The sequence below is a fragment of the Cantharellus anzutake genome, assembly GCF_015039405.1.
Source record: "Cantharellus anzutake strain C23 chromosome Unknown EI90scaffold_193, whole genome shotgun sequence".
NCBI classification, from domain to species: Eukaryota; Fungi; Basidiomycota; class Agaricomycetes; order Cantharellales; family Hydnaceae; genus Cantharellus; species Cantharellus anzutake.
The window spans coordinates 83,466-104,792 of NW_024067143.1; the positions used below are offsets into that span (position 1 = coordinate 83,466).

The 21,327-nt window shown below is 49.0% G+C and overlaps 2 protein-coding genes across 2 annotated transcripts; both read right to left on the reverse strand.

Moving 5' to 3' along the window:
- Positions 1–12,316: 12,316 nt before the first annotated feature.
- EI90DRAFT_3137573 (uncharacterized protein) lies at positions 12,317–15,492 on the reverse strand (the record flags this gene model as incomplete). The annotated part of the gene is made up of 7 exons (XM_039064855.1): positions 12,317–13,912; positions 13,965–14,147; positions 14,200–14,280; positions 14,337–14,603; positions 14,652–14,974; positions 15,025–15,376; positions 15,427–15,492. The coding sequence occupies 7 exons, from the start codon at positions 15,490–15,492 to the stop codon at positions 12,317–12,319; spliced, it is 2,868 nt and encodes a 955-aa protein (XP_038907991.1).
- Positions 15,493–17,675: 2,183 nt separating this feature from the next.
- EI90DRAFT_3023133 (uncharacterized protein) lies at positions 17,676–19,546 on the reverse strand (the record flags this gene model as incomplete). Its single annotated transcript, XM_039057852.1, has 4 exons — positions 17,676–18,047; positions 18,124–18,299; positions 18,409–18,796; positions 18,935–19,546. 4 exons carry the CDS (start codon positions 19,544–19,546, stop codon positions 17,676–17,678), a joined length of 1,548 nt encoding a protein of 515 aa, XP_038907992.1.
- Positions 19,547–21,327: the final 1,781 nt, after the last annotated feature.

The following is a 21,327-nucleotide window of genomic DNA, read 5'->3' on the forward strand; positions in this document are numbered from 1 at the left end:
ACAGAGTACGCATCACCGGTTTGGTCACAAAAATTGTGACACAAGTTGTCACAGATGCACTTCTGTTCCCCTTGGAGGAACAGAGTATGCATCACCGTTTGTGTCACAATATTGTAACAAAATGTTGTCACAGAGGCGTTCTGTTCCCCCTAGAGGAACAGAGTATGCATCACCGGTTGAGTCACAAAAATTGTGACACAAGTTGTCACTGCATTTTCTGTTCCTCCTGGAGGAACAGAGTGTGCATCACCGCTTGTTGTGTCACAAAAATTGTGACTCAAGTTGTCACTGTATTTCTGTTCCTCCTGGAGGTGCCAACACTCCTTCTATTGCAATAGGCTTTCCTCAAGATGACGAAAGCATAGTGGAAATTTTTGAATGGGCATGCATCACCACTTGTGTCACAATATTGTAACAAAATATTGTCACAGAGGCATTCTGTTCCCCTTGGAGGAACAGAGTATGCATCACCGCTTGTGTCACAATATTGTAACAAAATATTGTCACAGAGGCATTCTGTTCCCCCTAGAGGAACAGAGTATGCATCACCGGTTGGGTCACAAAAATTGTGACACAAGTTGTCACTGCATTTCTGTTCCCCTTTGGAGGAACAGAGTATACATCACCGCTTGTGTCACAAAAATTGTGACAAAAAGTCGTCACAGATGCACTTCTGTTCCCCCTAGAGGAACAGAGTGTGCACCACCGCTTGTGTCACAATATTGTAACAAAATGTTGTCACAGAGGCATTCTGTTCCCCCTAGAGGAACAGAGTGTGCATCACCGCTTGTGTCACAATATTGTAACAAAATATTGTCACAGAGGCATTCTGTTCCCCCTAGAGGAACAGAGTATGCATCACCGGTTTGGTCACAAAAATTGTGACACAAGTTGTCACCACATTTCTGTTGTTCCCCTTGGAGGAACAGAGTATGCATCACCGCTTGTGTCACAAAAATTGTGACAAAAAGTCGTCACAGATGCACTTCTGTTCCCCCTAGAGGAACAGAGTGTGCACCACCGCTTGTGTCACAATATTGTAACAAAATGTTGTCACAGAGGCATTCTGTTCCCCCTAGAGGAACAGAGTGTGCACCACCGTTTGTGTCACAATATTGTAACAAAATGTTGTCACAGATGCACTTCTGTTCCCCCTGGAGGAACAGAGTATGCATCACCGCTTGTGTCACAATATTGTAACAAAATATTGTCACAGAGGCATTCTGTTCCCCCTAGAGGAACAGAGTATGCATCACCGGTTTGGTCACAAAAATTGTGACACAAGCTGTCACTGCATTTTCTGTTCCCCCTGGAGGAACAGAGTATGCATCACCGGTTCGGTCACAAAAATTGTGACACAAGTTGTCACAGATGCACTTCTGTTCCCCTTGGAGGAACAGAGTATGCATCACCGTTTGTGTCACAATATTGTAACAAAATGTTGTCACAGAGGCATTCTGTTCCCCCTAGAGGAACAGAGTATGCATCACCGGTTGAGTCACAAAAATTGTGACACGAGTTGTCACTGCCTTTTCTGTTCCCCCTGGAGGAACAGAGTGTGCACCACCGCTTGTGTCACAATATTGTAACAAAATGTTGTCACAGAGGCATTCTGTTCCCCCTAGAGGAACAGAGTGTGCATCACCGCTTGTGTCACAATATTGTAACAAAATATTGTCACAGAGGCATTCTGTTCCCCCTAGAGGAACAGAGTATGCATCACCGTTTGTGTCACAATCTTGTGACAAAACTTTGTGACAGATGCACTTCTGTTCCTCTTGGAGGTGCTGACACTCTTTCTATTGCAATAGGCTTTCCTCAAGCTGACGAAAGCACACAGATCCCTTTAGAGGAACAGAAATGTGGTGACAACTTGTGTCACAATGTTTGTGACCCAACCGGTGATGCATACTCTGTTCCTCCAAGGGGAACAGAAATGTACCACTATGCTTTCGTCAGCTTGAGGAAAGCCTATTGCAATAGAAGGAGTGTCGGCACCTCCAGGAGGAACAGAAATACAGTGACAACTTGAGTCACAATTTTTGTGACACAACAAGCGGTGATGCACACTCTGTTCCTCCAGGGGGAACAGAAAATGCAGTGACAACTTTGTGTCACACTTTTTGTGACTCAACCGGTGATGCATACTCTGTTCCTCTAGGGGGAACAGAATGCCTCTGTGACAGCATTTTGTTACAATATTGTGACACAAATGGTGATTTCTGTTTCCCCCTGGAGAAACAGAGTATGCAATCACTGCTTGTGTCACAACAATTGTGACAAAAAGCCATCACAGATACATTTCTGTTCCCCCTGTGCATCACCGCTTTTGTCACAGTTGTGACACAAACTTTGTCACAATAACTGTTGGCGCCAACCTGAACATAAAAATGAGAACTTGTAGGTTAACTTCACCACATGGCCTCCACCCTCCTCCCTTGTACTGAACCAGGATGATGCTGAGGCCAACTCACAATTGGTGATGTTGAGTCTAGCAGCGCTTGTGATCTATGTGTGTTTCCTTTCTCGGAACAGTTGCTGCCAAAAGAGTCTCTTCACCATGGCAATATTAGTGAAATTTCGATGCTGAAATTATGTCATCTTCTTTCTCAATTCTCATTACATCTTCGCCAGATCCTTTCCACATGTCTACTTTCTCCATTCTGCACTACACCCCCACCATTGTCTGCTCCCACTCTCCTTTTGTCCTCCTTCCCAATCCTCTTACATGTGATAGTGTTATTATGTATGTGCTAAATGGTGTCAACGCTCCCCTTGATGGTGTTCCGATGTCTGCCACAAGTATTCCATCGTTTGTCCTTGGCTGGTCTCCTTTTCCTACTAACAGTTTCCATAGCATCCTGATATGTCGGTCTTTGCACTTCCCATGTCAACAGTACTGTCCATTCCTTGTCATGGACTCGCATTTGCTGCGTGAGATACAGATCTGCCACCAAGTTTTGCATTCTTTCCATAGCATTTGGTCCTTCAGTTCCTTCAAATGTTGTAATGGGTCGATCGCCTTGACTTTGAGACAGAGAAGAGGGGGAGGGTTGTAGTGATGCGCAGGTACAGGTTGGGAGGTCGGGTTTTGGTCCAGGGGTGCTACTAGGTCTGTAAAAACCTCAAACTAACACTTCACGGGTCTATTCAGTACTAACTTGTTATGTACAAGGTTTCTCTATTTTATATGGGCTGGAAATAAAATGAATGCTGGGGAAATGCAAACGGGCCGATAGGCAACTGTAAATAAAGAATGTCCAATCAGGGACAGAGAAACAATAAAAGATATAGAATGAATGGGGGAATTGTGACAACGGATCCGAAATGGAAATTGTAAGGGTTAACTCCGCAACACTTCGCTACAGCGCCCGCCTATCCTCCCGTCAGCAACCTCCCCATCTCCAGCTTTCCAACGAACCCTCATTTGTCCCGATTGGTGCAGTAGTTCCTGAGATATGGCCATTGACAGGTGCTGTCAACACCACGTGAGGCTCTACACCGTGCTGAACCAATGGGGTTTCCATTCTGGGAAATGCTCCATGAGTGAAGGGGGGAAGGTAGAGCATCACCATCGGGCAGAAAAATGGCTATGTTTGATGTGTAGTTGTGGAGGTCTGGGGAGGGGGTGAAATTGGCTGTGTGGTTGGGTGTGGGAAATTGACCTGGGACTGTCGGGAATGATGGGAAAAATATGGAAAAATAGGGAATGGGTGTATGGAGTGTTAGATAGTGAGGGAATGAGCAATTGAAGCATAGGTGGGTATGTAGTGTGTGTTGTTGGGTAGAATCCACAGAATCCGACTTTTTGCGGTGCACGGACTTGTCCCCACAAAAACTTGGTTCCTTGGGTTGATTGTAACCCAAAGACTGGGGGGGGCCACTTGATCGTTTGACTCCAGATTTTGCTCCAAATTGAGGCCCTGTGGTTGGTAGATACCAAAGGGAACAAGGGAACGAATGGTCTCTGCAAAAACACCCATCATGATACTGTAAGCACCATCCGATGTGTTCAATAAATGTGGGGGGGTGATCCCGTTCTCCTTTGGGTATTCTACACCTGTAAGGGAATAGGCGAGGGAATGCCCTTGAAGAAAAAGCCTTGTTTAAAAAGGGAAATGAGATACTAGAGTAAGGGATGATGAATACAGAACTATGAACATACCTCGACATCGTCGCGAATGCAGTTGTTGCATCGTTTTCTTGTGTTAGAAAAAGAAAATCATAGCTACAGCACTGAGGTGAGTCTGACTATCCTCTCACTGTGTCCATCATCTTGTACTGATTCATGTATACCAGCGATATACTCGCTAGGTAATTACTCTCCTCTAGTTCATGTGCTACTGGACTGGGCAATATACTCCCCAGTCTTCCATTTCATCTTGCCCAGAAGATCTGTCCCTTTTAAATCCAGTGCATGCAGGTGAAAGCAACGAGACGCCACCAAGTAAGTCAGCTGGCCACTTGCAAGTTGAGATGAGTCCCTCCGACTGGCTCTTTATTCCAACAAGTTGATACCCTTCGGCTTGAGAACAGTCCAATACATCATTTGAAAAATACGTCAAGTTCTCAGACCGTCATCTGTCGCACAATCACTGGGCCAGCACATGATCATATAAGACGAAAAGATGGACTAGCGATGTTGTCGCTGGTGTACGAAAGTTAGATACATGTTTTATGAAGAATGAACAAGATCTAACCAACACACCTCAGTCCCGTTGTACGTGAACTGAGGAAAGGTTGGGTTGCCCTAAAATTAAGATTTTATAGTCAGGCGCTATGAATGCGCACTGACTTTGGGACGGGTGTCACCAAGAAAGGTAATTGGCGAAAATCTAAGACGCCACACGACTCAACATCACCAAACGTGAGTTGGTCGTAGCGTATGCCATTATACCAAGAATTCTAACAGATCATGATTCCTGTGGTCCATGATATTAATCCCCGCTCTCTACTACCCATAGCCGTGCTGTGCAGGAGCACAATATTGCAGTGCTCTCCTGCTAGAAAGTAAGCATTTGGGTTGGTGTTGTTGAAATGGCTAGTGCTGACTCCTTTACCACCTTTCCTTTCTCGCATCGACTTCCCCACAGATGCTGGTGACGGTTCCCACTCGCTCAACTGCCGGTGACCTATTCTGACCTAATCGGTCTGGATCAGCGGTGTAGTGGACCCAGCCCGCAGTGGGCCAGCAGCGAATGCGATTGCACAAGACAGACATGGCAGCCCGTAGTTACAAGCTACAAACAATGTCGAACCAATCCCAGCGCAAACACTTATCACTAAGCGCTAAATGCAAACAAAAGAAAAACAGTCGAAACAAGATACAAGGGCAGTCAATGGTACAGCAGGAGGCGATGGGGAGGGGTGGGATGCATGAAAGGGTAAGGCAGAACTAAGAATGAGAGCTAAAGAACAAACAAAGTCAAGTGCCTTAGTGAAGAAGTGAGTGGTTCGCAACAGGGAAAGACCCACAAGATCGCACGCGATGAATCGGTTGAAGATGCAGTGTAATTTTGCAGAGACTAGTGCTGCCTAGTCAGCATGCATAAGTTACAGGTCCCATCACGCCATGGGGCAACTTACCAGTTGGCCAAACCAAGGGATCTACTACCGTCATAGTAGGTCTACTATGATCTGAATTGATTTTAAAATTCCCATGGCATAGTAGGATTGAATGGAAAGGACTGAATTGGTTCTGAAAGTCAAGTGGCTCGACTACCGTCATAGTAGGATTGAATGGCATAGTAGGATTTTTTTCTCACGGCTAGCAAGTGAGGATGTCCACTTGCTTTTTTTCTCACAGCTAGCAAGTGACGATGTCCACTTGCTTTTTTCTCATGGCAAGCAAGTGACGATGTTCACTTGCTTTTTTTCTCACACACAGGAAATGAAGGGTAACCTTCTCAACCTCCTGTGAAGCCGCTACAAATGGGAGCCGGGAACTATACAGTTTTCAGCTCTTTGCCGACTTTCCATAATTGGCACCCCCCGTGGGAAGATTCTGGGCGAGCTGCTTGCCCAGAAAGTTCCCACGGTTGTGGCTGTGATGGTTTCTGGGCGAGTAACTCGCCCAGAACGTTCCCACGGTCTGCATGCATGCGGGATTGTGGAACAGTGATGGGAAAAATAGGAGAAAATGGGGGAAGGGTACCTGAGGGTGTGTGGGGTCAGGGGCTGTGCCCTGACAGCTAGCAAGTGACGATGTCCACTTGCTTTTTTCTCATGGCAAGCAAGTGAAGATATCCACTTGCTTTTTTTCTCACGGCAGCAAGTGAAGATGTTCACTTGCTTTTTTTCTCACGGCAGCAAGTGAACATCTTCACTTGCTTTTTTTCTCACAGCAGCAAGTGAACATCTTCACTTGCTTTTTTTCTCACGGCTAGCAAGTGAACATCTTCACTTGCTTTTTTTCTCACGGCAGCAAGTGAACATCTTCACTTGCACTATTGTCATAGTAGGATTGAATGGAAAAGGCCGGTGCATAGTAGGATGTCGGTGCCATCTTAGTGTCTCTACTACAGTCATAGTAGGATTGAATGGAAAAGGCAGGTGCATAGGAGGATTTAAGCAAGTGAGGGTATCCACTTGCTTTTTTTCTCACGGCAGCAAGTGAAGATGTCCACTTGCTTTTTTTCTCACGGCTAGCAAGTGGAGATGTCCACTTGCTTTTTTTCTCACGGCTAGCAAGTGAAGATGTCCACTTGCACTATTGTCATAGTAGGATTGAATGGAAAAGGCTGGTGCATAGTAGGATGTCGGTGCCATCTTAGTGTCTCTACTACAGTCATAGTAGGATTTAAGCAAGTGAGGATATCCACTTGTTTTTATTCTCATTCACTTGTTATTTAATGGAGGTACGAGATTAAATTAGACTTGTGTGCAGTTGGACTAAGCGCTCTTTTTTCGCGCATGGCACATTATCCGGTGATGCCTTCATCTTATGTGCCATACCCACTGTCGGCCTTACGCATACTGTGTCTTCCGAGGCTACAGTCATGCCGATTCAGGTTTTATTGCCGCTGCATACCTGGGTCGATTTCTTCGGATGAATTCCATATGTGTTTATTCGTCCGCTCACGCTTCTGGGCTCTGGCCCTCTTATTCCTCATCCTCTGCTGAAGGCGTTTTCTTTGTTTCTTTTTTAGTCTCATTTCTTTTAGCCTGAAAAGCGATTTTTGTCGTAGTTTTCTCTCGGAGTCCCTTACTTCCGGTAAGCATTTCGGTCTCACTGAGCAGGGGGGGTGTTGTGACCTCCGGTTACTCTCGGTGGGTTGGATCCCGAGTGCTTACTCTAGTTTTTTCTAGGTTTCTTTATTTTCGGTTGTTCCCTTGTTTTTGTAACCTCCGTTCTTCTCCTCCTTGTTCTTCCTCGTCCTTGTTTTTTCGCATTGCCCTCCTCCTTCCCCAATCTCCATCCTTGTAAATTACCCGGCTCGTCTTCAATTCCAGAGGTTCTGGCATTTGCTGGGACTGTCGCTACGCTATTCCATTGCGTCTCCTCCAGCGTGCACACAAGTGCCTTGTACACTTGTGTGAGCACGGAAGTGTGAGAAGACCTCCAGACACTGCCACAGTTCTGGGCAAGCAGCTCGCCCAGAATGTTCCCACAGGTCACAGCCACAATTCTGGGCGAGCAACTCGCCCAGAACGTTCCCACAGCCTCCAAGTACTGCCACCCGGACCTTCCCTATGGTCACACTGGTACATTTCCTTTTATGGGTGCCATGGGAGTTGAGATTCCAGACTCGTACCCAGCCATCTCCATTATAAAATCTGGACTAAGTGGTTGTTATTGTTGCAAGTTGATTTCCGGAGTAGGTTGTGGTTATGTCCGTCACATGTGACTTTTGTATTGTAATGGTAGCTATTTAAATTGTGAGGCTATGCAATTTTTTTCTCTCACTGGGGTGCAGGAAGGATTGAGGTGGGGGGAGGGAGGGCCCACTCTTCCCTTACTAGATAACAATCCCAGGTTCTCTTACCTGTGTCCAAGGCAGGGTTGTGTTGTGCCCGATAGCGCGCCGTTGGGATATCATAGCACAGCATCCCTTGGAACCCTGCATCCTTCCCCCGAGTCGAATTCCTGGTGTGAGCCTTTTCTCTCCTATTTCATTGAGAGCTGAACTTGTCCAGTATAACCGGCATGAAGGTGGGGAGTCGAGGGAGTCGAGGGTAGTAGACCTCTGGGTAGGAACCCTTTGATGTATCCAGCACTTACATCTCTCATTCCCGCGCAGCATTCCCGTTCAGCATTCCCATTCTTATTTTGTTTTTCCCCCACTTTGGCGTATCTGCTGCTCCCTGGGAGTCCCAATACTTTGATATAAAGGGATCAGAGCACATCCCTCAAAGTGTTCCCAGGCAGACGCGTCATCGTGGCTTTTTCTTTTTCCATATCTCTCTTTTTTATTTTCCATGATCCCCCTTCTCAACTCAGAACATCTGTTTCTTGCCGTTGAAAACGTCGGTCTCAATTTGTATCGATCACTGAATCCTCCGTATCAGTCTCGGCCGCTGAAGTTTCCATATCAGATCCTCTTGGGGAATCCCTTTGACGAGAGTTCAACTCCGTACGACTCTTCACTTAATTTTTCCCGCTTCTAGTTGACTTTCTGCCCTATTTGCGCTCAACCGCATTTCCAGACTCTCATTTAGTTTTCTGGCGATCAGATCGACGGTGTCTATGATCTATGGTGGTGGGTCGCTTTGTGTACGCCCTTAGCCTCCATTTCAACGCCTCGCATTGGTCCAATGCACTGTCAGTGCTCAAGTTCACCCCGGATCTCTATGGGCATTTGGCTGTAGGCGTCTTTGGGTGGGCTGCTTTGTGATGGCCTTCTGTGTCATTTTTGGCTGATTTGGCCGGTCCTTTGGGCCATTGGCCCGGATCTTACGTTAGGACCTTCATCCTAAGCTGGCGGACGATCTGCTGCCGTTCGAGCGATTTTGTCGACGGGGGGATGAGTTTTTGGCTGGTTTGATGATTTTTGGTGCGTTGGTCATAATTTTCCCCCTTTCCATGCCTTTCTTCCCCCTTTAACTCGCCCTTCTGATGTCCTGTGACGCCCTTAGAACCTATTCCCACATCTGATCCCCCCATTCCTTAATTTGCATCATTCATATCCACCCAAGCCCGCGTGTCCGCAGTTGCCGGTTCATGATCTCTTACACGCTTCAACAAACAAGAGTTCAACAACAACAACGATGTCTTTAGTGTCTGCCCACCTGCTTACTACGGTCATTGCATCTGACCGTGTGCCCCACTCGCCCTTCCCTGAGCCTCCCATACCACCCATACCACCATCTCCATCTCGCTCGATCGTCGCTGCCTGTCTCCATCTCCAAGTGCTTCCATCATTCGATTTGTCTCTCGACTTAGTATGCCCGGAATAATATTGTTAACTTCGGGAGAACCACTGGTCAATTAGAAGGATTTGGACTTATCGGTAAGTATGCCCATCCCCACTTCTGACCTCTTGTTTCAATGGCTCGCGACTAACGTTGCTTACTTGCTTGGATCGTCACGCTCAGTTGACTCTGCCCAAAATTTCGATCCTGCATGCAAAAATCGAAGCAGGAAACGCCTCATCCTTTCCATCTGCTTCCTCCATCGTCATTTCGGGGCGTTGCTTCGGACCATCTATGGGGTTCTGGTGATCCAACATCCTAGCCTTGGCACCATTATCTTAGCATCTGTCTGACTCGGCTTGACACAGGTTTGGGGGAGGTCGACTCTGAGCACATCGCATTGCTACCAGACTTGTCATTTACATGAACCCTAAACGAGAGCTGACTGTTTGTACATGCGTAATCAATCACTCTCAAATGATGTGGTGCAGGATAAGATGGTCTGGATGAGGGTTTGCGTCAAAACTAAGAAACCCATACCGATGGGATCGTGAAACAAACATTTGGATGCTCATCAGTACTGCAGCGACATCGTGGGTAGGTGACCAGCCAAAGCTCTCCGTTCGCATAAACGTTCGGATGGAGCATATTTGGCAACGGTGGCAGGTTTGTTGGGATAGGACTCATTGAACGTCAGAAGCAGCTTGAAAAGCCTTGAATGTTCCATCGGCTACTTGGTGGCCTAAGTTCGAATAGGTTCATTGTGCAGCACCCCAATAGTACTTAGCGGCTGCTGTAGCCTGTTAGAGTGAAGAAGGTCTAGGGACCCGTCGGACCGCTCACGATTTGACCTATCGATCTGGGTCAGCTGTATGTATGTAATTGTCACGGAGTTGGCCCAATTTATTGTGTCTGGTTCACTGCCATGGAAGTCTGGTGCCTTGTCGTCGATCACGATAACAGGCCTACTGGAGAGTCGATCCCGGTTGGGATATCTTCCAAAACCAATGTCGCTGGCTTGAAGGAGATGGTCAAGGCCAAGGCACCTCGTGTCCTTAGCGACATTGATGCATACGAGCTCGAAGTGTGGAGATTTACAAACTCACCAGCTAATTTCGTCGATTATGATCGTGAAGTGCTTAAGGAGCTAGTCAGCAAGGCATTCTCTAATAGGGGGGTTGAAAAACTCCGTCCAAGGCAGTTAATAGAACGCTTGATCAATTCAGATCGAAAGGCAGTGTCAGCTGGAGAGGCACTGTCAAATGGAGAGGCACTGCTCGTCAAGTTGCCTGGTGCGTCAACACTCATCCCGATAAGTAGACACCTGACTTTGTGACAGGCCCAAAGCCACAGACAGAGGACGACAGTGAGCATTCAACACGTTCGTTCCCCCCTCAAGCTCGTCTTTAGTGCCACAATTAGATTACCGTGTCCTCGAACTTCAATGTCTCATTCGTGACGATGATGCCAACCGCATCTTTCCAGTGGAAATTTCGGATACAAAGACTGTTGGTGCCCTCAAGAAAGCCATCAAGGAGGAGAAGAAGCCCGCACTGGATCACATTCTTGCAGACACCCTCACACTCTGGAAGGTTTCCATTGCAGTCGATCACAGTTTCAGCGAGGCTATGAAGACCGTCGAACTTGAAGATGCCGGATCGCTATCACCTGTGGATATATTATCCGAGATTTTCCTCCATCCGCCTCAGCGTAGACATCTCCACATTGTCGTCCAGGTTCCACGTATTAGTGAGTGCATGATTTGTGTTACTCCTTATCTGTTTGAATGGTATTGGTTGTGCGACTGCCCCGTTTTGTACTGCCAGATAGTAAGTTATGGTTTCGCTGGCTCAGCTCAGTTATTGGTATTCCCTCTGGATCGATTTTGGTGAACCTGACGATGGCCCTTTCCCCAAGGCAAGAGTGTTCCACCTTCATCATATAAAGGCAACTGTGTCGCCAAGGGCCGGGGGGAATGGGCTTCAAAGTTTGCGCAAAAGGCGCCTTCGGAAGAGCCCATCCGTGTCGACTTGGAGAGTGCCCAGAAATGCAAGGTGGTTGACATGATCGACTTTTTGCTCACGTTCTGCCTGTGGGGAAAGGGCAAAGTTGTCCCCGCTCGTGATGAGTGGGTGTTTTCGCCCGAACACGTCAGGCACCTGTCGAAGATGCAATGGGATCCCGATTGCTTATTCAGGTTTTTTCTAGGTTTCGTTATCTTCGGTTGTTTCCTTGTTCTTTGTAACCTCTGCTCTTGTTCCTCCTGTTCCTCGTTGTCCTTGTTTTTTGTGTTACCCTCCATCCCCGGTCTCCTGCCTGTTAATTACTGGCTTCTCGTCTTCAATTTCAAGAGGTTCTGGCATTGGCCAGGACTGTTGCCACGCTATTCTGTTGCGTCTCATCCGGCATGCACACAAGCCGTTCATTAGGCGGTTTCACAGTTGGCTAGATTGCTAAACTCAGGAACTAAACTGAGCCTAATCCAGAGGATGTCAGGAGTGAGTTTGGGGTGGGTTCAAGCGGCTGTTAAGACAAGATCAAAAGCGTTGATCCTGATTGCCAATATTAACCATTTGTTTATTCTTCATATTGTCTCTTGATCCGCCCACTCCGGTCCTATTTAGTTAGTTGTACTTATAACTTGTGTAGGTTACACTGGATGCCCTCGTCTCTACCCCTTGTCGTAAGGCTCCCATCCGAAATTGGGGCACCAGTGTAAGAACGAGCACAGCACTCCACCCGAGTTGCTGAAGCTAACTTCCCACCCCTCCGACCTTACGAGCCCAGGTGATTTCATGCAACCCTCTGGATACGTATTCCTGACAGATACCCAACCAGCGGTTGGGAAGGTGTGTCTTCCTTGGTGGGACGCTGTCACACACCATTGCGTTAGACAGCAACGCGGTTTTTTTTTTTCAATAGCATTCCATGCTCAGGCCCTGACAACAAAGGAATAAATACACAACTATTCATTCTGCCATTCCTGGCTCCAATATTGATATCCTATGTAACGATTCAGCATCGTGTGATCAGGGGTCCCCAGCAGATGGTCCGACTGGGAAGTGTGGTTGCTGCTTGTACCAGGCACTTGAGAGCGTTGCGACGTTTGCTGTTCATATCCAACACCCTGTGATTCTACTACCGTCACACCCCCACTCGGTCCATCCTGTCCCATCCACAGGTCTTCTGGCATCGAATCAGCATCCCACTCCCACCCATCAGAGAGCAGCTCTTTCAGCGGGCATTGAGAGTACAGATTGTCTAACATACGTGTATCCTCCTGGCATGCATCCAAGGGAGGAAGAGCAGCATCAGGTAACTCCTCCAGCATGGATCCAGCAGCATCTGGCTCATCCGAGGATGGATCCTCTGTCGCATCCTCGTCGCAGTCATCCTGCTGTGTTCCCACTGGAGCAGTACCTTGAGTCTGGTGATCACGGTGCAGTGGGCCTATGGTCAAAGGAGGGGTTCCCACCCACGCTCGACTTGCCACTTGACGCCAGCGATCGGGTCTCAGCACGACTGCCCTGTCATCGATTTGGTCAGAGGCCCTTCTGAGTTTCTTCGAGGTTGGACAAGGGGACGATGACCTTCTTCTCTTCCTTGAGGATTGTTCAGGGGTTGTTTGTGGTGATGATGATGATGACGTGGGTTGTGCTGGTGGGGGGATGCTGGCCAAGCTCATCATGTCCTTGGCAGTGACTTTGCCATCCATGATGGCACTAGATATCAAGGGTTCCTGCACCATCTGGAACAGGAAATCCTTCATTCGGTGGGCCTTGTTCCAGCAATCATAGTCGGGCAAATCCTTTTCAAACATTATTCGCATTTGGAACTGAAGGTCATCCAGGAATAGGTCGACGTCACTGTGGGGCACCAAGGAAGGGAGAGAATCATCATGGCCAGAATTATGGGAAGGGGGGGAAGATGTAGTATCCAATGACGATGCCATAACAGGCGGCAAAGGAGACGCCATCATCCGCTCCAATGCATAACCCTGTGTGTCCCCGATGTTGTTGGGGGGTGGGACTGGGGGAAGCTCGTCGTACCTGGCCTTTGCCTGATTCATAGCTGTAGAGTCCTCTTGAAGCACGTCCTCCACTATACTGTGAAGCTGGTGGTTGAACTCCTCTGCCTCATCCAGCTCCCTCTCCTCCCGATCCAGCTCGACCCGCTTGCGTTGCACCATCTCCCTAGACTTTTCCACCTCATCACGGTGCGAACTCAGCTGTCCAAGGTGGTAGATACTGTCGTAGTACTTGTCCACCGCACCATCCAGCTGCTCCACGACTGCCTCTGACACCTGTCGAAGTTCCTGGAAGCGGTCTGGGGAAGCCGCTTCGATGACTACCCCAGAGGTGAAACGATAGGCCTTATCTTTCCATCCAGCGAACCGTCTCAGCAAGGCCCACCACCCTTCATTTCTCCTGACCATGTCTGTGATCCGAGCGACATCGAACCTGTCCAAGTTGTCACTCGTCTCGTCCACATCCTGTTTCTTGAACGTGGCTTCCACTGTGCCTTGACGGATCAGGCGAGATAGGAGGATCTCTTCCAGTAACTGAACCGCATCATGAGAAAAAAGGACAAGAAGACAGCGAGAGTACTCTTACACCATCAGTGTTATGACCCTTAGCCATGCATAGTTTTGGGAGCGCAGTGTCCCAAAAGAGCTCCTCGTTATCTTGAGTGAAATGGAATGCATCCACATCCTCTTGCTTCCTTCTTCCACCATGCCCTTTCATCCGACTCATCATCTTCTTGGCCTGCTTCTCCCCAAAGACGATGTAGACCAACTGATATGTAGGGCTTCAATGAACAACACCAAACAAGGACAGAAAGACTTACGAGAATGAAGGTCCTTCGTATCTTGGACATCTCCAAGTTGACTCGCGAGTTGTTTGCCTGGAGATAGGCTGGATGTAGGAACTTGGAGAGACGTCAAGAAAAGAAAGGAAGGGGAAAAAAAAAAAAAAAAAGCTCACGTCATCAGGGAGGAATCCCCAAGTGTTCGACTTGCGGTCCTGAAGGGCATTCCTGAATCCATCTGGAACCCTCTTCGCCTCCGAGATCGCCCCTTGGCTGTATATCGCATTCGGTTTGTTGTCCAACACAGCGGTCCACCTAGGAGGGTGCTGGAAGTTGATGGACCACGAAAGGGCAAGGTCCAACGCAGTCACTGACGTTACCCCCCGTGGTTGCACCAGGGCACTCAGCTGCGTGATGTGAGTTCTTATCAGCTGTGCATAGAGCTTTCCGAGGTGTCAGACAAAAAGACGACGAAACTGCATGTCGCTCACCTGATGCATCCCACAATGAGTCCACCTTTCCATGCTAGATGGCACTTTTTCGCATTCCCTCCAGCATGGGATCGTGAGGAGGTCCCCAATGGCCTCTGCCAGCTCACTCGATCTCCATACATCCCGCAACGGCAACATCTCCTTCTCCTCCACCGCCCTCCAGGCTGAACCCAGTTCCATCGTAGCCGGTGCCGGATTCTTCGACTTGATCACCCCATGCATGACTGAAAACATGTAGTGCCACTTGTTTGGCACCTTGTCCTCCATCTTGTTATCTTTGGCCAGCCAAACATGGAACATGACTTCATGGTTCTTTCGAAGAGCTGATGATGAAATCAATGACATGATGAGACGGAAAGGAGGATCTTCTCACATTGCCCATAGAGCTTCACCTTCCAAAATGCGCGGGGATGCGCATACACCGCCTCTATTGGGAATTCCTGTGAGGACACTTCCTTGTCAGGATGTGCAAGTTCATGCTCTTGCTGCAGCAGAGTCCTTATATGCATTTCCAGCACCCTCTTTCGGTGCTGGCCATGGACGACCTGTACCTGGATGTCTGCAGGAAAACTTTGGAGGTCCAACCCATCATCGTCAGGAAGCAACCCCGTCATCTCGTGCATCAAGGGGTCGATGCTGCCCCCCCAAGTCTCATGGTACCTGGCGACGAACTGTTCATCTACTTGGCGGTTGCCTTCCAGATCGACCAGTTGACGAAGAGGAACCTAGGTGTGTATGAGTGCATGTGCATGGAAAGCATAACTACTTCACTCACGATGGCAGAGCCCTTGTACATCCGATCTCGGTAGTCGCTGAACTTGGTCCACATATTTCTTGCCATTATTGGACGATCCTCATGGATCGATGGCAGTATTTAAGCATTTCCAGAGGCACCGACAGCTCGGTTACACTGGACGTGCATCTGAGTGAAGACGGCAGCCAAAATCAACTGTTCCTGAGAATGGAAGTTTGGGTTCATATTGAGCAGCTCCGGCTTATTCTATGGAAGCGAGATCTACATGGCAACACCGACCCATACCGTAAGCCAAGCACGAGAGAATGATGATGGGAGGGTAGCAACGCAACAAGGAAGCAAAAACAATTGAACAACCAAACATAAACAAACAAACAAACAAACAAACAAACGATCCCCTATATCTGGCTGGTTTGGGCTTATGAGCATGAAATCGGTGTTTGGGTTCACCTAGAAAAGTCAGCCAACAGCCATGTACCTCATACTTTGCCTACCTTTGTGACCAAAACCACAGACGATTTGAAATTCCAACCATATCAGGGATCCAGGCGGTGATAGGCGCGGGAGAAAGTTCGAAATAGCAACAGGCCCTGTGATGGCCAAGACCGGTTTGTGCACGACAGGCAGGCAAGCAGCAGCAAAGTTAGTGTGGCACAAACATTAGAGGCCTCGTTGAGCAATGTCGAGTGACCAAGGAAAGTACAAGATTACCGGAAGAATGCGAAAAAAGAAACAGATGCCAAGGACCAGTTATGGATGTAAATTGAACTGGGAACAAAAACGATACAAGTGGAAGGCAGATTGATGTGCAGTGAAGAACGTTGTAATGGGTCTATCGCCTAGACTCGAGACAGAGAGAAGGGGGAGGGTGGTAGTGTGCGCGGGTGTGGTTCGTTGGGCCGGGTCTTGGTCCTGGGTGCTACCGAGTCTGCAAAAACCTCAAACAAACACTCACCTATGTCTCTCTTGGACGTCAAGGCTGAGGATTCTGATAAGAGGGGTCTTAGACGTTATCAACTAGCTCAATGGGGGCGTTAGGGTCGTGGATGGCGTCTTTGCCACTTGGATGCAACTTCTGCTTGTCCCTTCACGGGTCTATTCAATACTAACTTGTTATGTACAAGTTGTTATCTAGTTTATATATGTTTGAAATGAAATGAATGGACTGGGGGAATGTAAACGGGCCGTTAGGCAACCGTAAATAATGAATATCCAATTGGGAACAAAGAAACAATAAGAGAAATATGAATGAATGGGGGATATATCATAACGGGTCCGAAATGGGAAATGTAAAAGTTAACTCCGCAACGCTTCGCCACAGCGCCCGCCTATCCTCCCGTCAGCAACCTCCTCATCTCCAGCTTTCCAACGAGCCCTTATTCGTCCCAATTGGTGCAGTGGTTCTTGAGATGTGGAGAGGGGGTGAAATTGGCGGCGTGGTTGGGCGTGGGAATTTTGCTTGGGGTTGTCGGGAATGATGGGGAAAATAGGGAAAAATAAGGAATGAGTTTGTGGAGTGTTGGATAGTAATAGAATGAACATCAGGAGCGTCAGAGGGTATGTGGTATATGTTGGTGGCCAAATTCCGCAGAATCCGACTTTTTGCGGTACACGGAGTTGTCCCCACAACAACGTCCAAGCGTCCAACAGAATACAAGCAAGACAGAGAGTATGTACCAAAAGATGATAAAAACTTATATAGAGAAAACAACTCAAGAGAATACCATGTTAGGTTACGTGAGTCCTCCTTTTCCCTACATGTACATGTCAGGTTCAGTCTCAGTGACAACCCTGGGGGAGGGCATCCGGAAGTTGTTGGAGCTCCGGCCGACTCCCCATAATAGGTACTCCCCCGTGGGAAGGTTCTGGGCGAGCAGCTCGCCCAGAAGGTTCCCACAGCTGTGGCTGTGATGGTTTCTGGGCGAGCAGCTCGCCCAGAAAGTTCCCACAGTTGTGGCTGTGATGGTTTCTGGGCGAGCAGCTTGCCCAGAAAGTTCCCACAGTTGTGGCTATGATGATTTCTGGGTGAGCTGCTCGCTCGGAAACTTCCCACCAGTATGCGAGGAGGAAGTTAGGTATCACAATACACCCAAGAGCACACACATGGACCCATGTGACATCTTTAATGATATGTTGTCTAAGCTATTATTGTCAGATGCTTATAATACCCAGCGTCGTTGAGTGGCAATGTCCTCGCACGAAAGAAAAGCACCAAAGCGCATACATGCAGGAGAGCTAGGTATCTCACCGCCTGACACGAGGGCACATTACTATTTTGATGAGCAACATCGGTAAAAGAAGAGTACAAGCAGAGTGGAACTGTTACGCCATTTCTTATTGCCCTCCCATCTCCCCAACAGCCACGATTCGTACCCACATATGGTTTCTACCTTGGGATCACCAATGTAGTTGGCCAGACCCTTACGGAGCGCCTCCGAGCCTAGGACCATCCAGGCCATTTCAGGAATCATATCAGGAAATTTGCACCCGTCCTTCGTTGGACAAGTGTGCACCAAACTAGAGTCCATGTTGAGGAGGCATTTCCAACAATACCCCTCAATGTCCTTACCGTCCCCCTTGGTGCAAAACAGGCCACGCTTCCACTTCCACTTGTGATATCCCTCCTGATATTGTTGCCATCCCTGTCGTGTGGTGGTGCCAAGACAGCATGATGTGAGGTGTGAGCAGTGCGTACCATGCAACCAACACAGTAAGCACCTGCCCTTGAGTTCCCGGAGACATTTTTCCACTTGAATGGGGACGGCAGAAGAAGCGTTGGATTTGGACAGCTGGAGCGAAGCGTTGATCTCCAAGGCCGAAGGCCCACTCTTTGAAGTGCCAGCCGATCGATCGGTGGAAGAAGGTGTCCAAGATCCATGCGGTTGCATCGATGTCTGCGAACCTCCATCTATCACCATGGGCTCATCCCCATCATCCGCTGCTGCCCTCAATATGGGCCACGTCAGAGGGAACGCACAGGGAGAGAGGAAGGGAGAGACTCACCGAAAGGTTTACCCCAGCGGAGATCGAAATCATAGTCATCCAGCTTGCCTTTCTTGTCCTTGTAACACGCCACACACAGCACCGTCCCCGGCTCTGACTCCCGAAGGCCCATACAGTTTTCACCCTTGCTATCCAGATGCAGCGAAGGCATGACCCGATGGCACATCGTGTACTGTTGAATGGCCTTCGTCATGGCCACACGACCCTCGAAACACTCCTGTGTGGCGGAAAAGCGCTTCGGAGGAGCTGGAAGCAACACAAGGCTCGTTCCAACTTGCAGACCTCGAGCCACCCTCCCCGAACTCTGGTAGAAGTCGTTCACAGAGAAAGGTTGCCCAACGAAGATCGAAAAGGCTACAGCATGGTAATCGAAGCCATAGTAGCCTGCCTTGTTGAGGCACAGGATTCATCGCTTCCCTTGATGCCAATCATCGAAACGGCAACGACGGTCATCGGATGGGACGTCAGCAGTGATGTACAAGCAGTGCAAGTGCGTGGCCCATTCCATGCATTCCTCTTTGCTCACGAAGAACACCAACCCCCGTTCATCGCCCTTCAGACCCTCCTCCACCTGGCGGATGACCTCGACCGTTTGTGCACGCCATTCCATGTTCCAGGCCGTCTTGACGTCTGGAAGATCCGTCTTGCAAGGCTCTTGACCCATCCCCAGTACCACGAACTGGTAGAAGATCTGTGGCCGTTGGGTCCTCGTGCGGATCACCACCGCAGACTGGTCTGGACGATACAGGAGGTCAGCAGCCTTCCAAAACTTCCAGGTGAAACCCCGCGACATCGTGCCCGACATAAAAAGGATGGGGGCATTCTGCAGCTGCATGAGCTTCCGGACGGCATCGAGGTAGGCTGGATGGAACAGTTGATCTTCTACGATCCCATGTGCCTCATCGAACATGATGCATCCCAGCCTTCCATTGTTCGCCACTCCTGCAAGCCAATTGATGAATACGTTGTTGCTGAAGGACTCAATGGCCACAGTGACCACTTGCTCCCCAGGAGATGGAGTTTCCATCGTCCATTTGCAATTGGATATGTTGGATTTGCTCAAGCGCCTGTGCATTTCCGGGTGGAGGATCTGGTAGGGCAACACCAAGATCGATTGCTTGGTGATCCCCCAAGACATGGCAGCAAGCATGAACGGTAACGTCTTACCAGCACCACAGCCAGCAACGTATAGGCAATGACGCTGCCTCTTCATGATCTCACAGTAGACCTGGTACTGTGCAGGGGACCGAAAGGTTGCTTTTTGATCCCTGAGTAGGGTTCGAAGCTTGTCGGTGGCCTTTGGATCGTATAGCCTTGATAACTTATTGCCATCTACCTCTTGGGGGACAACGATGGGGAGTAGGGGGGTCGAGGACTCTGAGGGAACTTCTTGGCTTAGGTCTCCATAGAAAGAGAGGACGCTCACCTTCATCAGCGGCTGCAAGGGAAGGAAGCTCTTCTTCGGGAGGTTGTTGTTGTTGCTGTTGTTGCTGTTGCTGCCGTTGTTGTTGTTGCTGTTGCTGTTGTTGCTGTTGCTGTTGTTGCTGTTTCTGTCGTTGTTGCTGCCGCTGCTGCTGCTGCTGCTGCTGCTTCCCCGTCTCCGAATCCCCTGGTTGGACATGATTGTGTTGGGGTCGTTGTTGTTGGTTGACCACTGTGGCGCTGCCCACTCCAGGGTTCCATTGGCTGCGTTTGATGTACCGGAGCCCATCGTCCTCTTCTTGTTTCGGTGGATCTTTCAATCCAGGTGAGGCATGGATATTATCCTGACGTGACAAGGTTCCCATGAATCATGTGTAGTCAGAAGACGTTAGTGAACATACCATTGCTTCGCCCAAGGGCGGTTCCTCCCACTCGAACTCATCATCCACTATGGCTGCAGGAGTAGATGCATCGGGAACGGGTGGAGGGGTGGTGTGTACTCCGTTCAGGGAGTGAAGCGATGGAGGAGAGGTTGTCGTCACAGCAGGAGGTGGTGGTTTGCCTTCGCTACTCATCATAACCCCTAGCCGAGCCATGAGACGTTCCTCCATACCAAGGAGCTGAGGCATCACATCTTGCTCGATCGCCTCCTTTAGTAGATTCCGTACCATGCTCGAGATATCCAGTTGTTCCGCTGCTGCCGCCGCTGACTGTGGTCGTCCAGCATGACTGAGATCCGGCTCACTCTCCTTCTCGGCCCCCAATAGCTGGCTCATGGTCGTTTCATGGTCCAAGACCGTTTTCAGATCAACCACACGACCACGTACAGGGAGCCCAAGCACCTTGTCGTGCCACAGGTGACTGGTTGCATGGAAGAGTGTGATGACACGATCATTGATGCCACCAACCTCATCCTTCTGAAGACCATAGATTTTTTCCGACGTCGTTGTGAGCCGCCCCGCCTGGGCATCCATCCCCGTCGTCATCTCGTCCTCCTCCGGATCGATGATGCCAACCTCCAAACGTCGGCCGATCGCAGCAGCCATATGCCTGTATGTGGACACGTCCAGACCTGCTCTGAGGTAATGTGTCGTTTGCGCATGGAGGCTTGTGCTCAGATCAGAAGTGCTGACCATACCTCCCATCAACGAGTAGAAGAGATAATAGTGCATGTGGTTTTGTTCCTCCTCCCCCCAAAGGAATGCAGCGAACACCTCTTCTACTGTCCTGATGAATACCAGGTATTTTAGCAGCAGTTCCGATAGACCCTTGTGTAGGAAACGTAAGATGTGCTTGCGGCACCTGGTCCTCGCAGTGGTCTGGTGGGCGATATGTTATTAACCACGACCATCACTCATGACCGTCACTCACTTTATTATAACCAATAATACTGGTCAATCCACCATCCAATGCAAACAGGCTCCTGTGGCCATTTTGGCGGTTCCTTATCAGAATGCTGGAAATCTCAGTTCCCCTTGCTGGTTGCCCACCACCTAG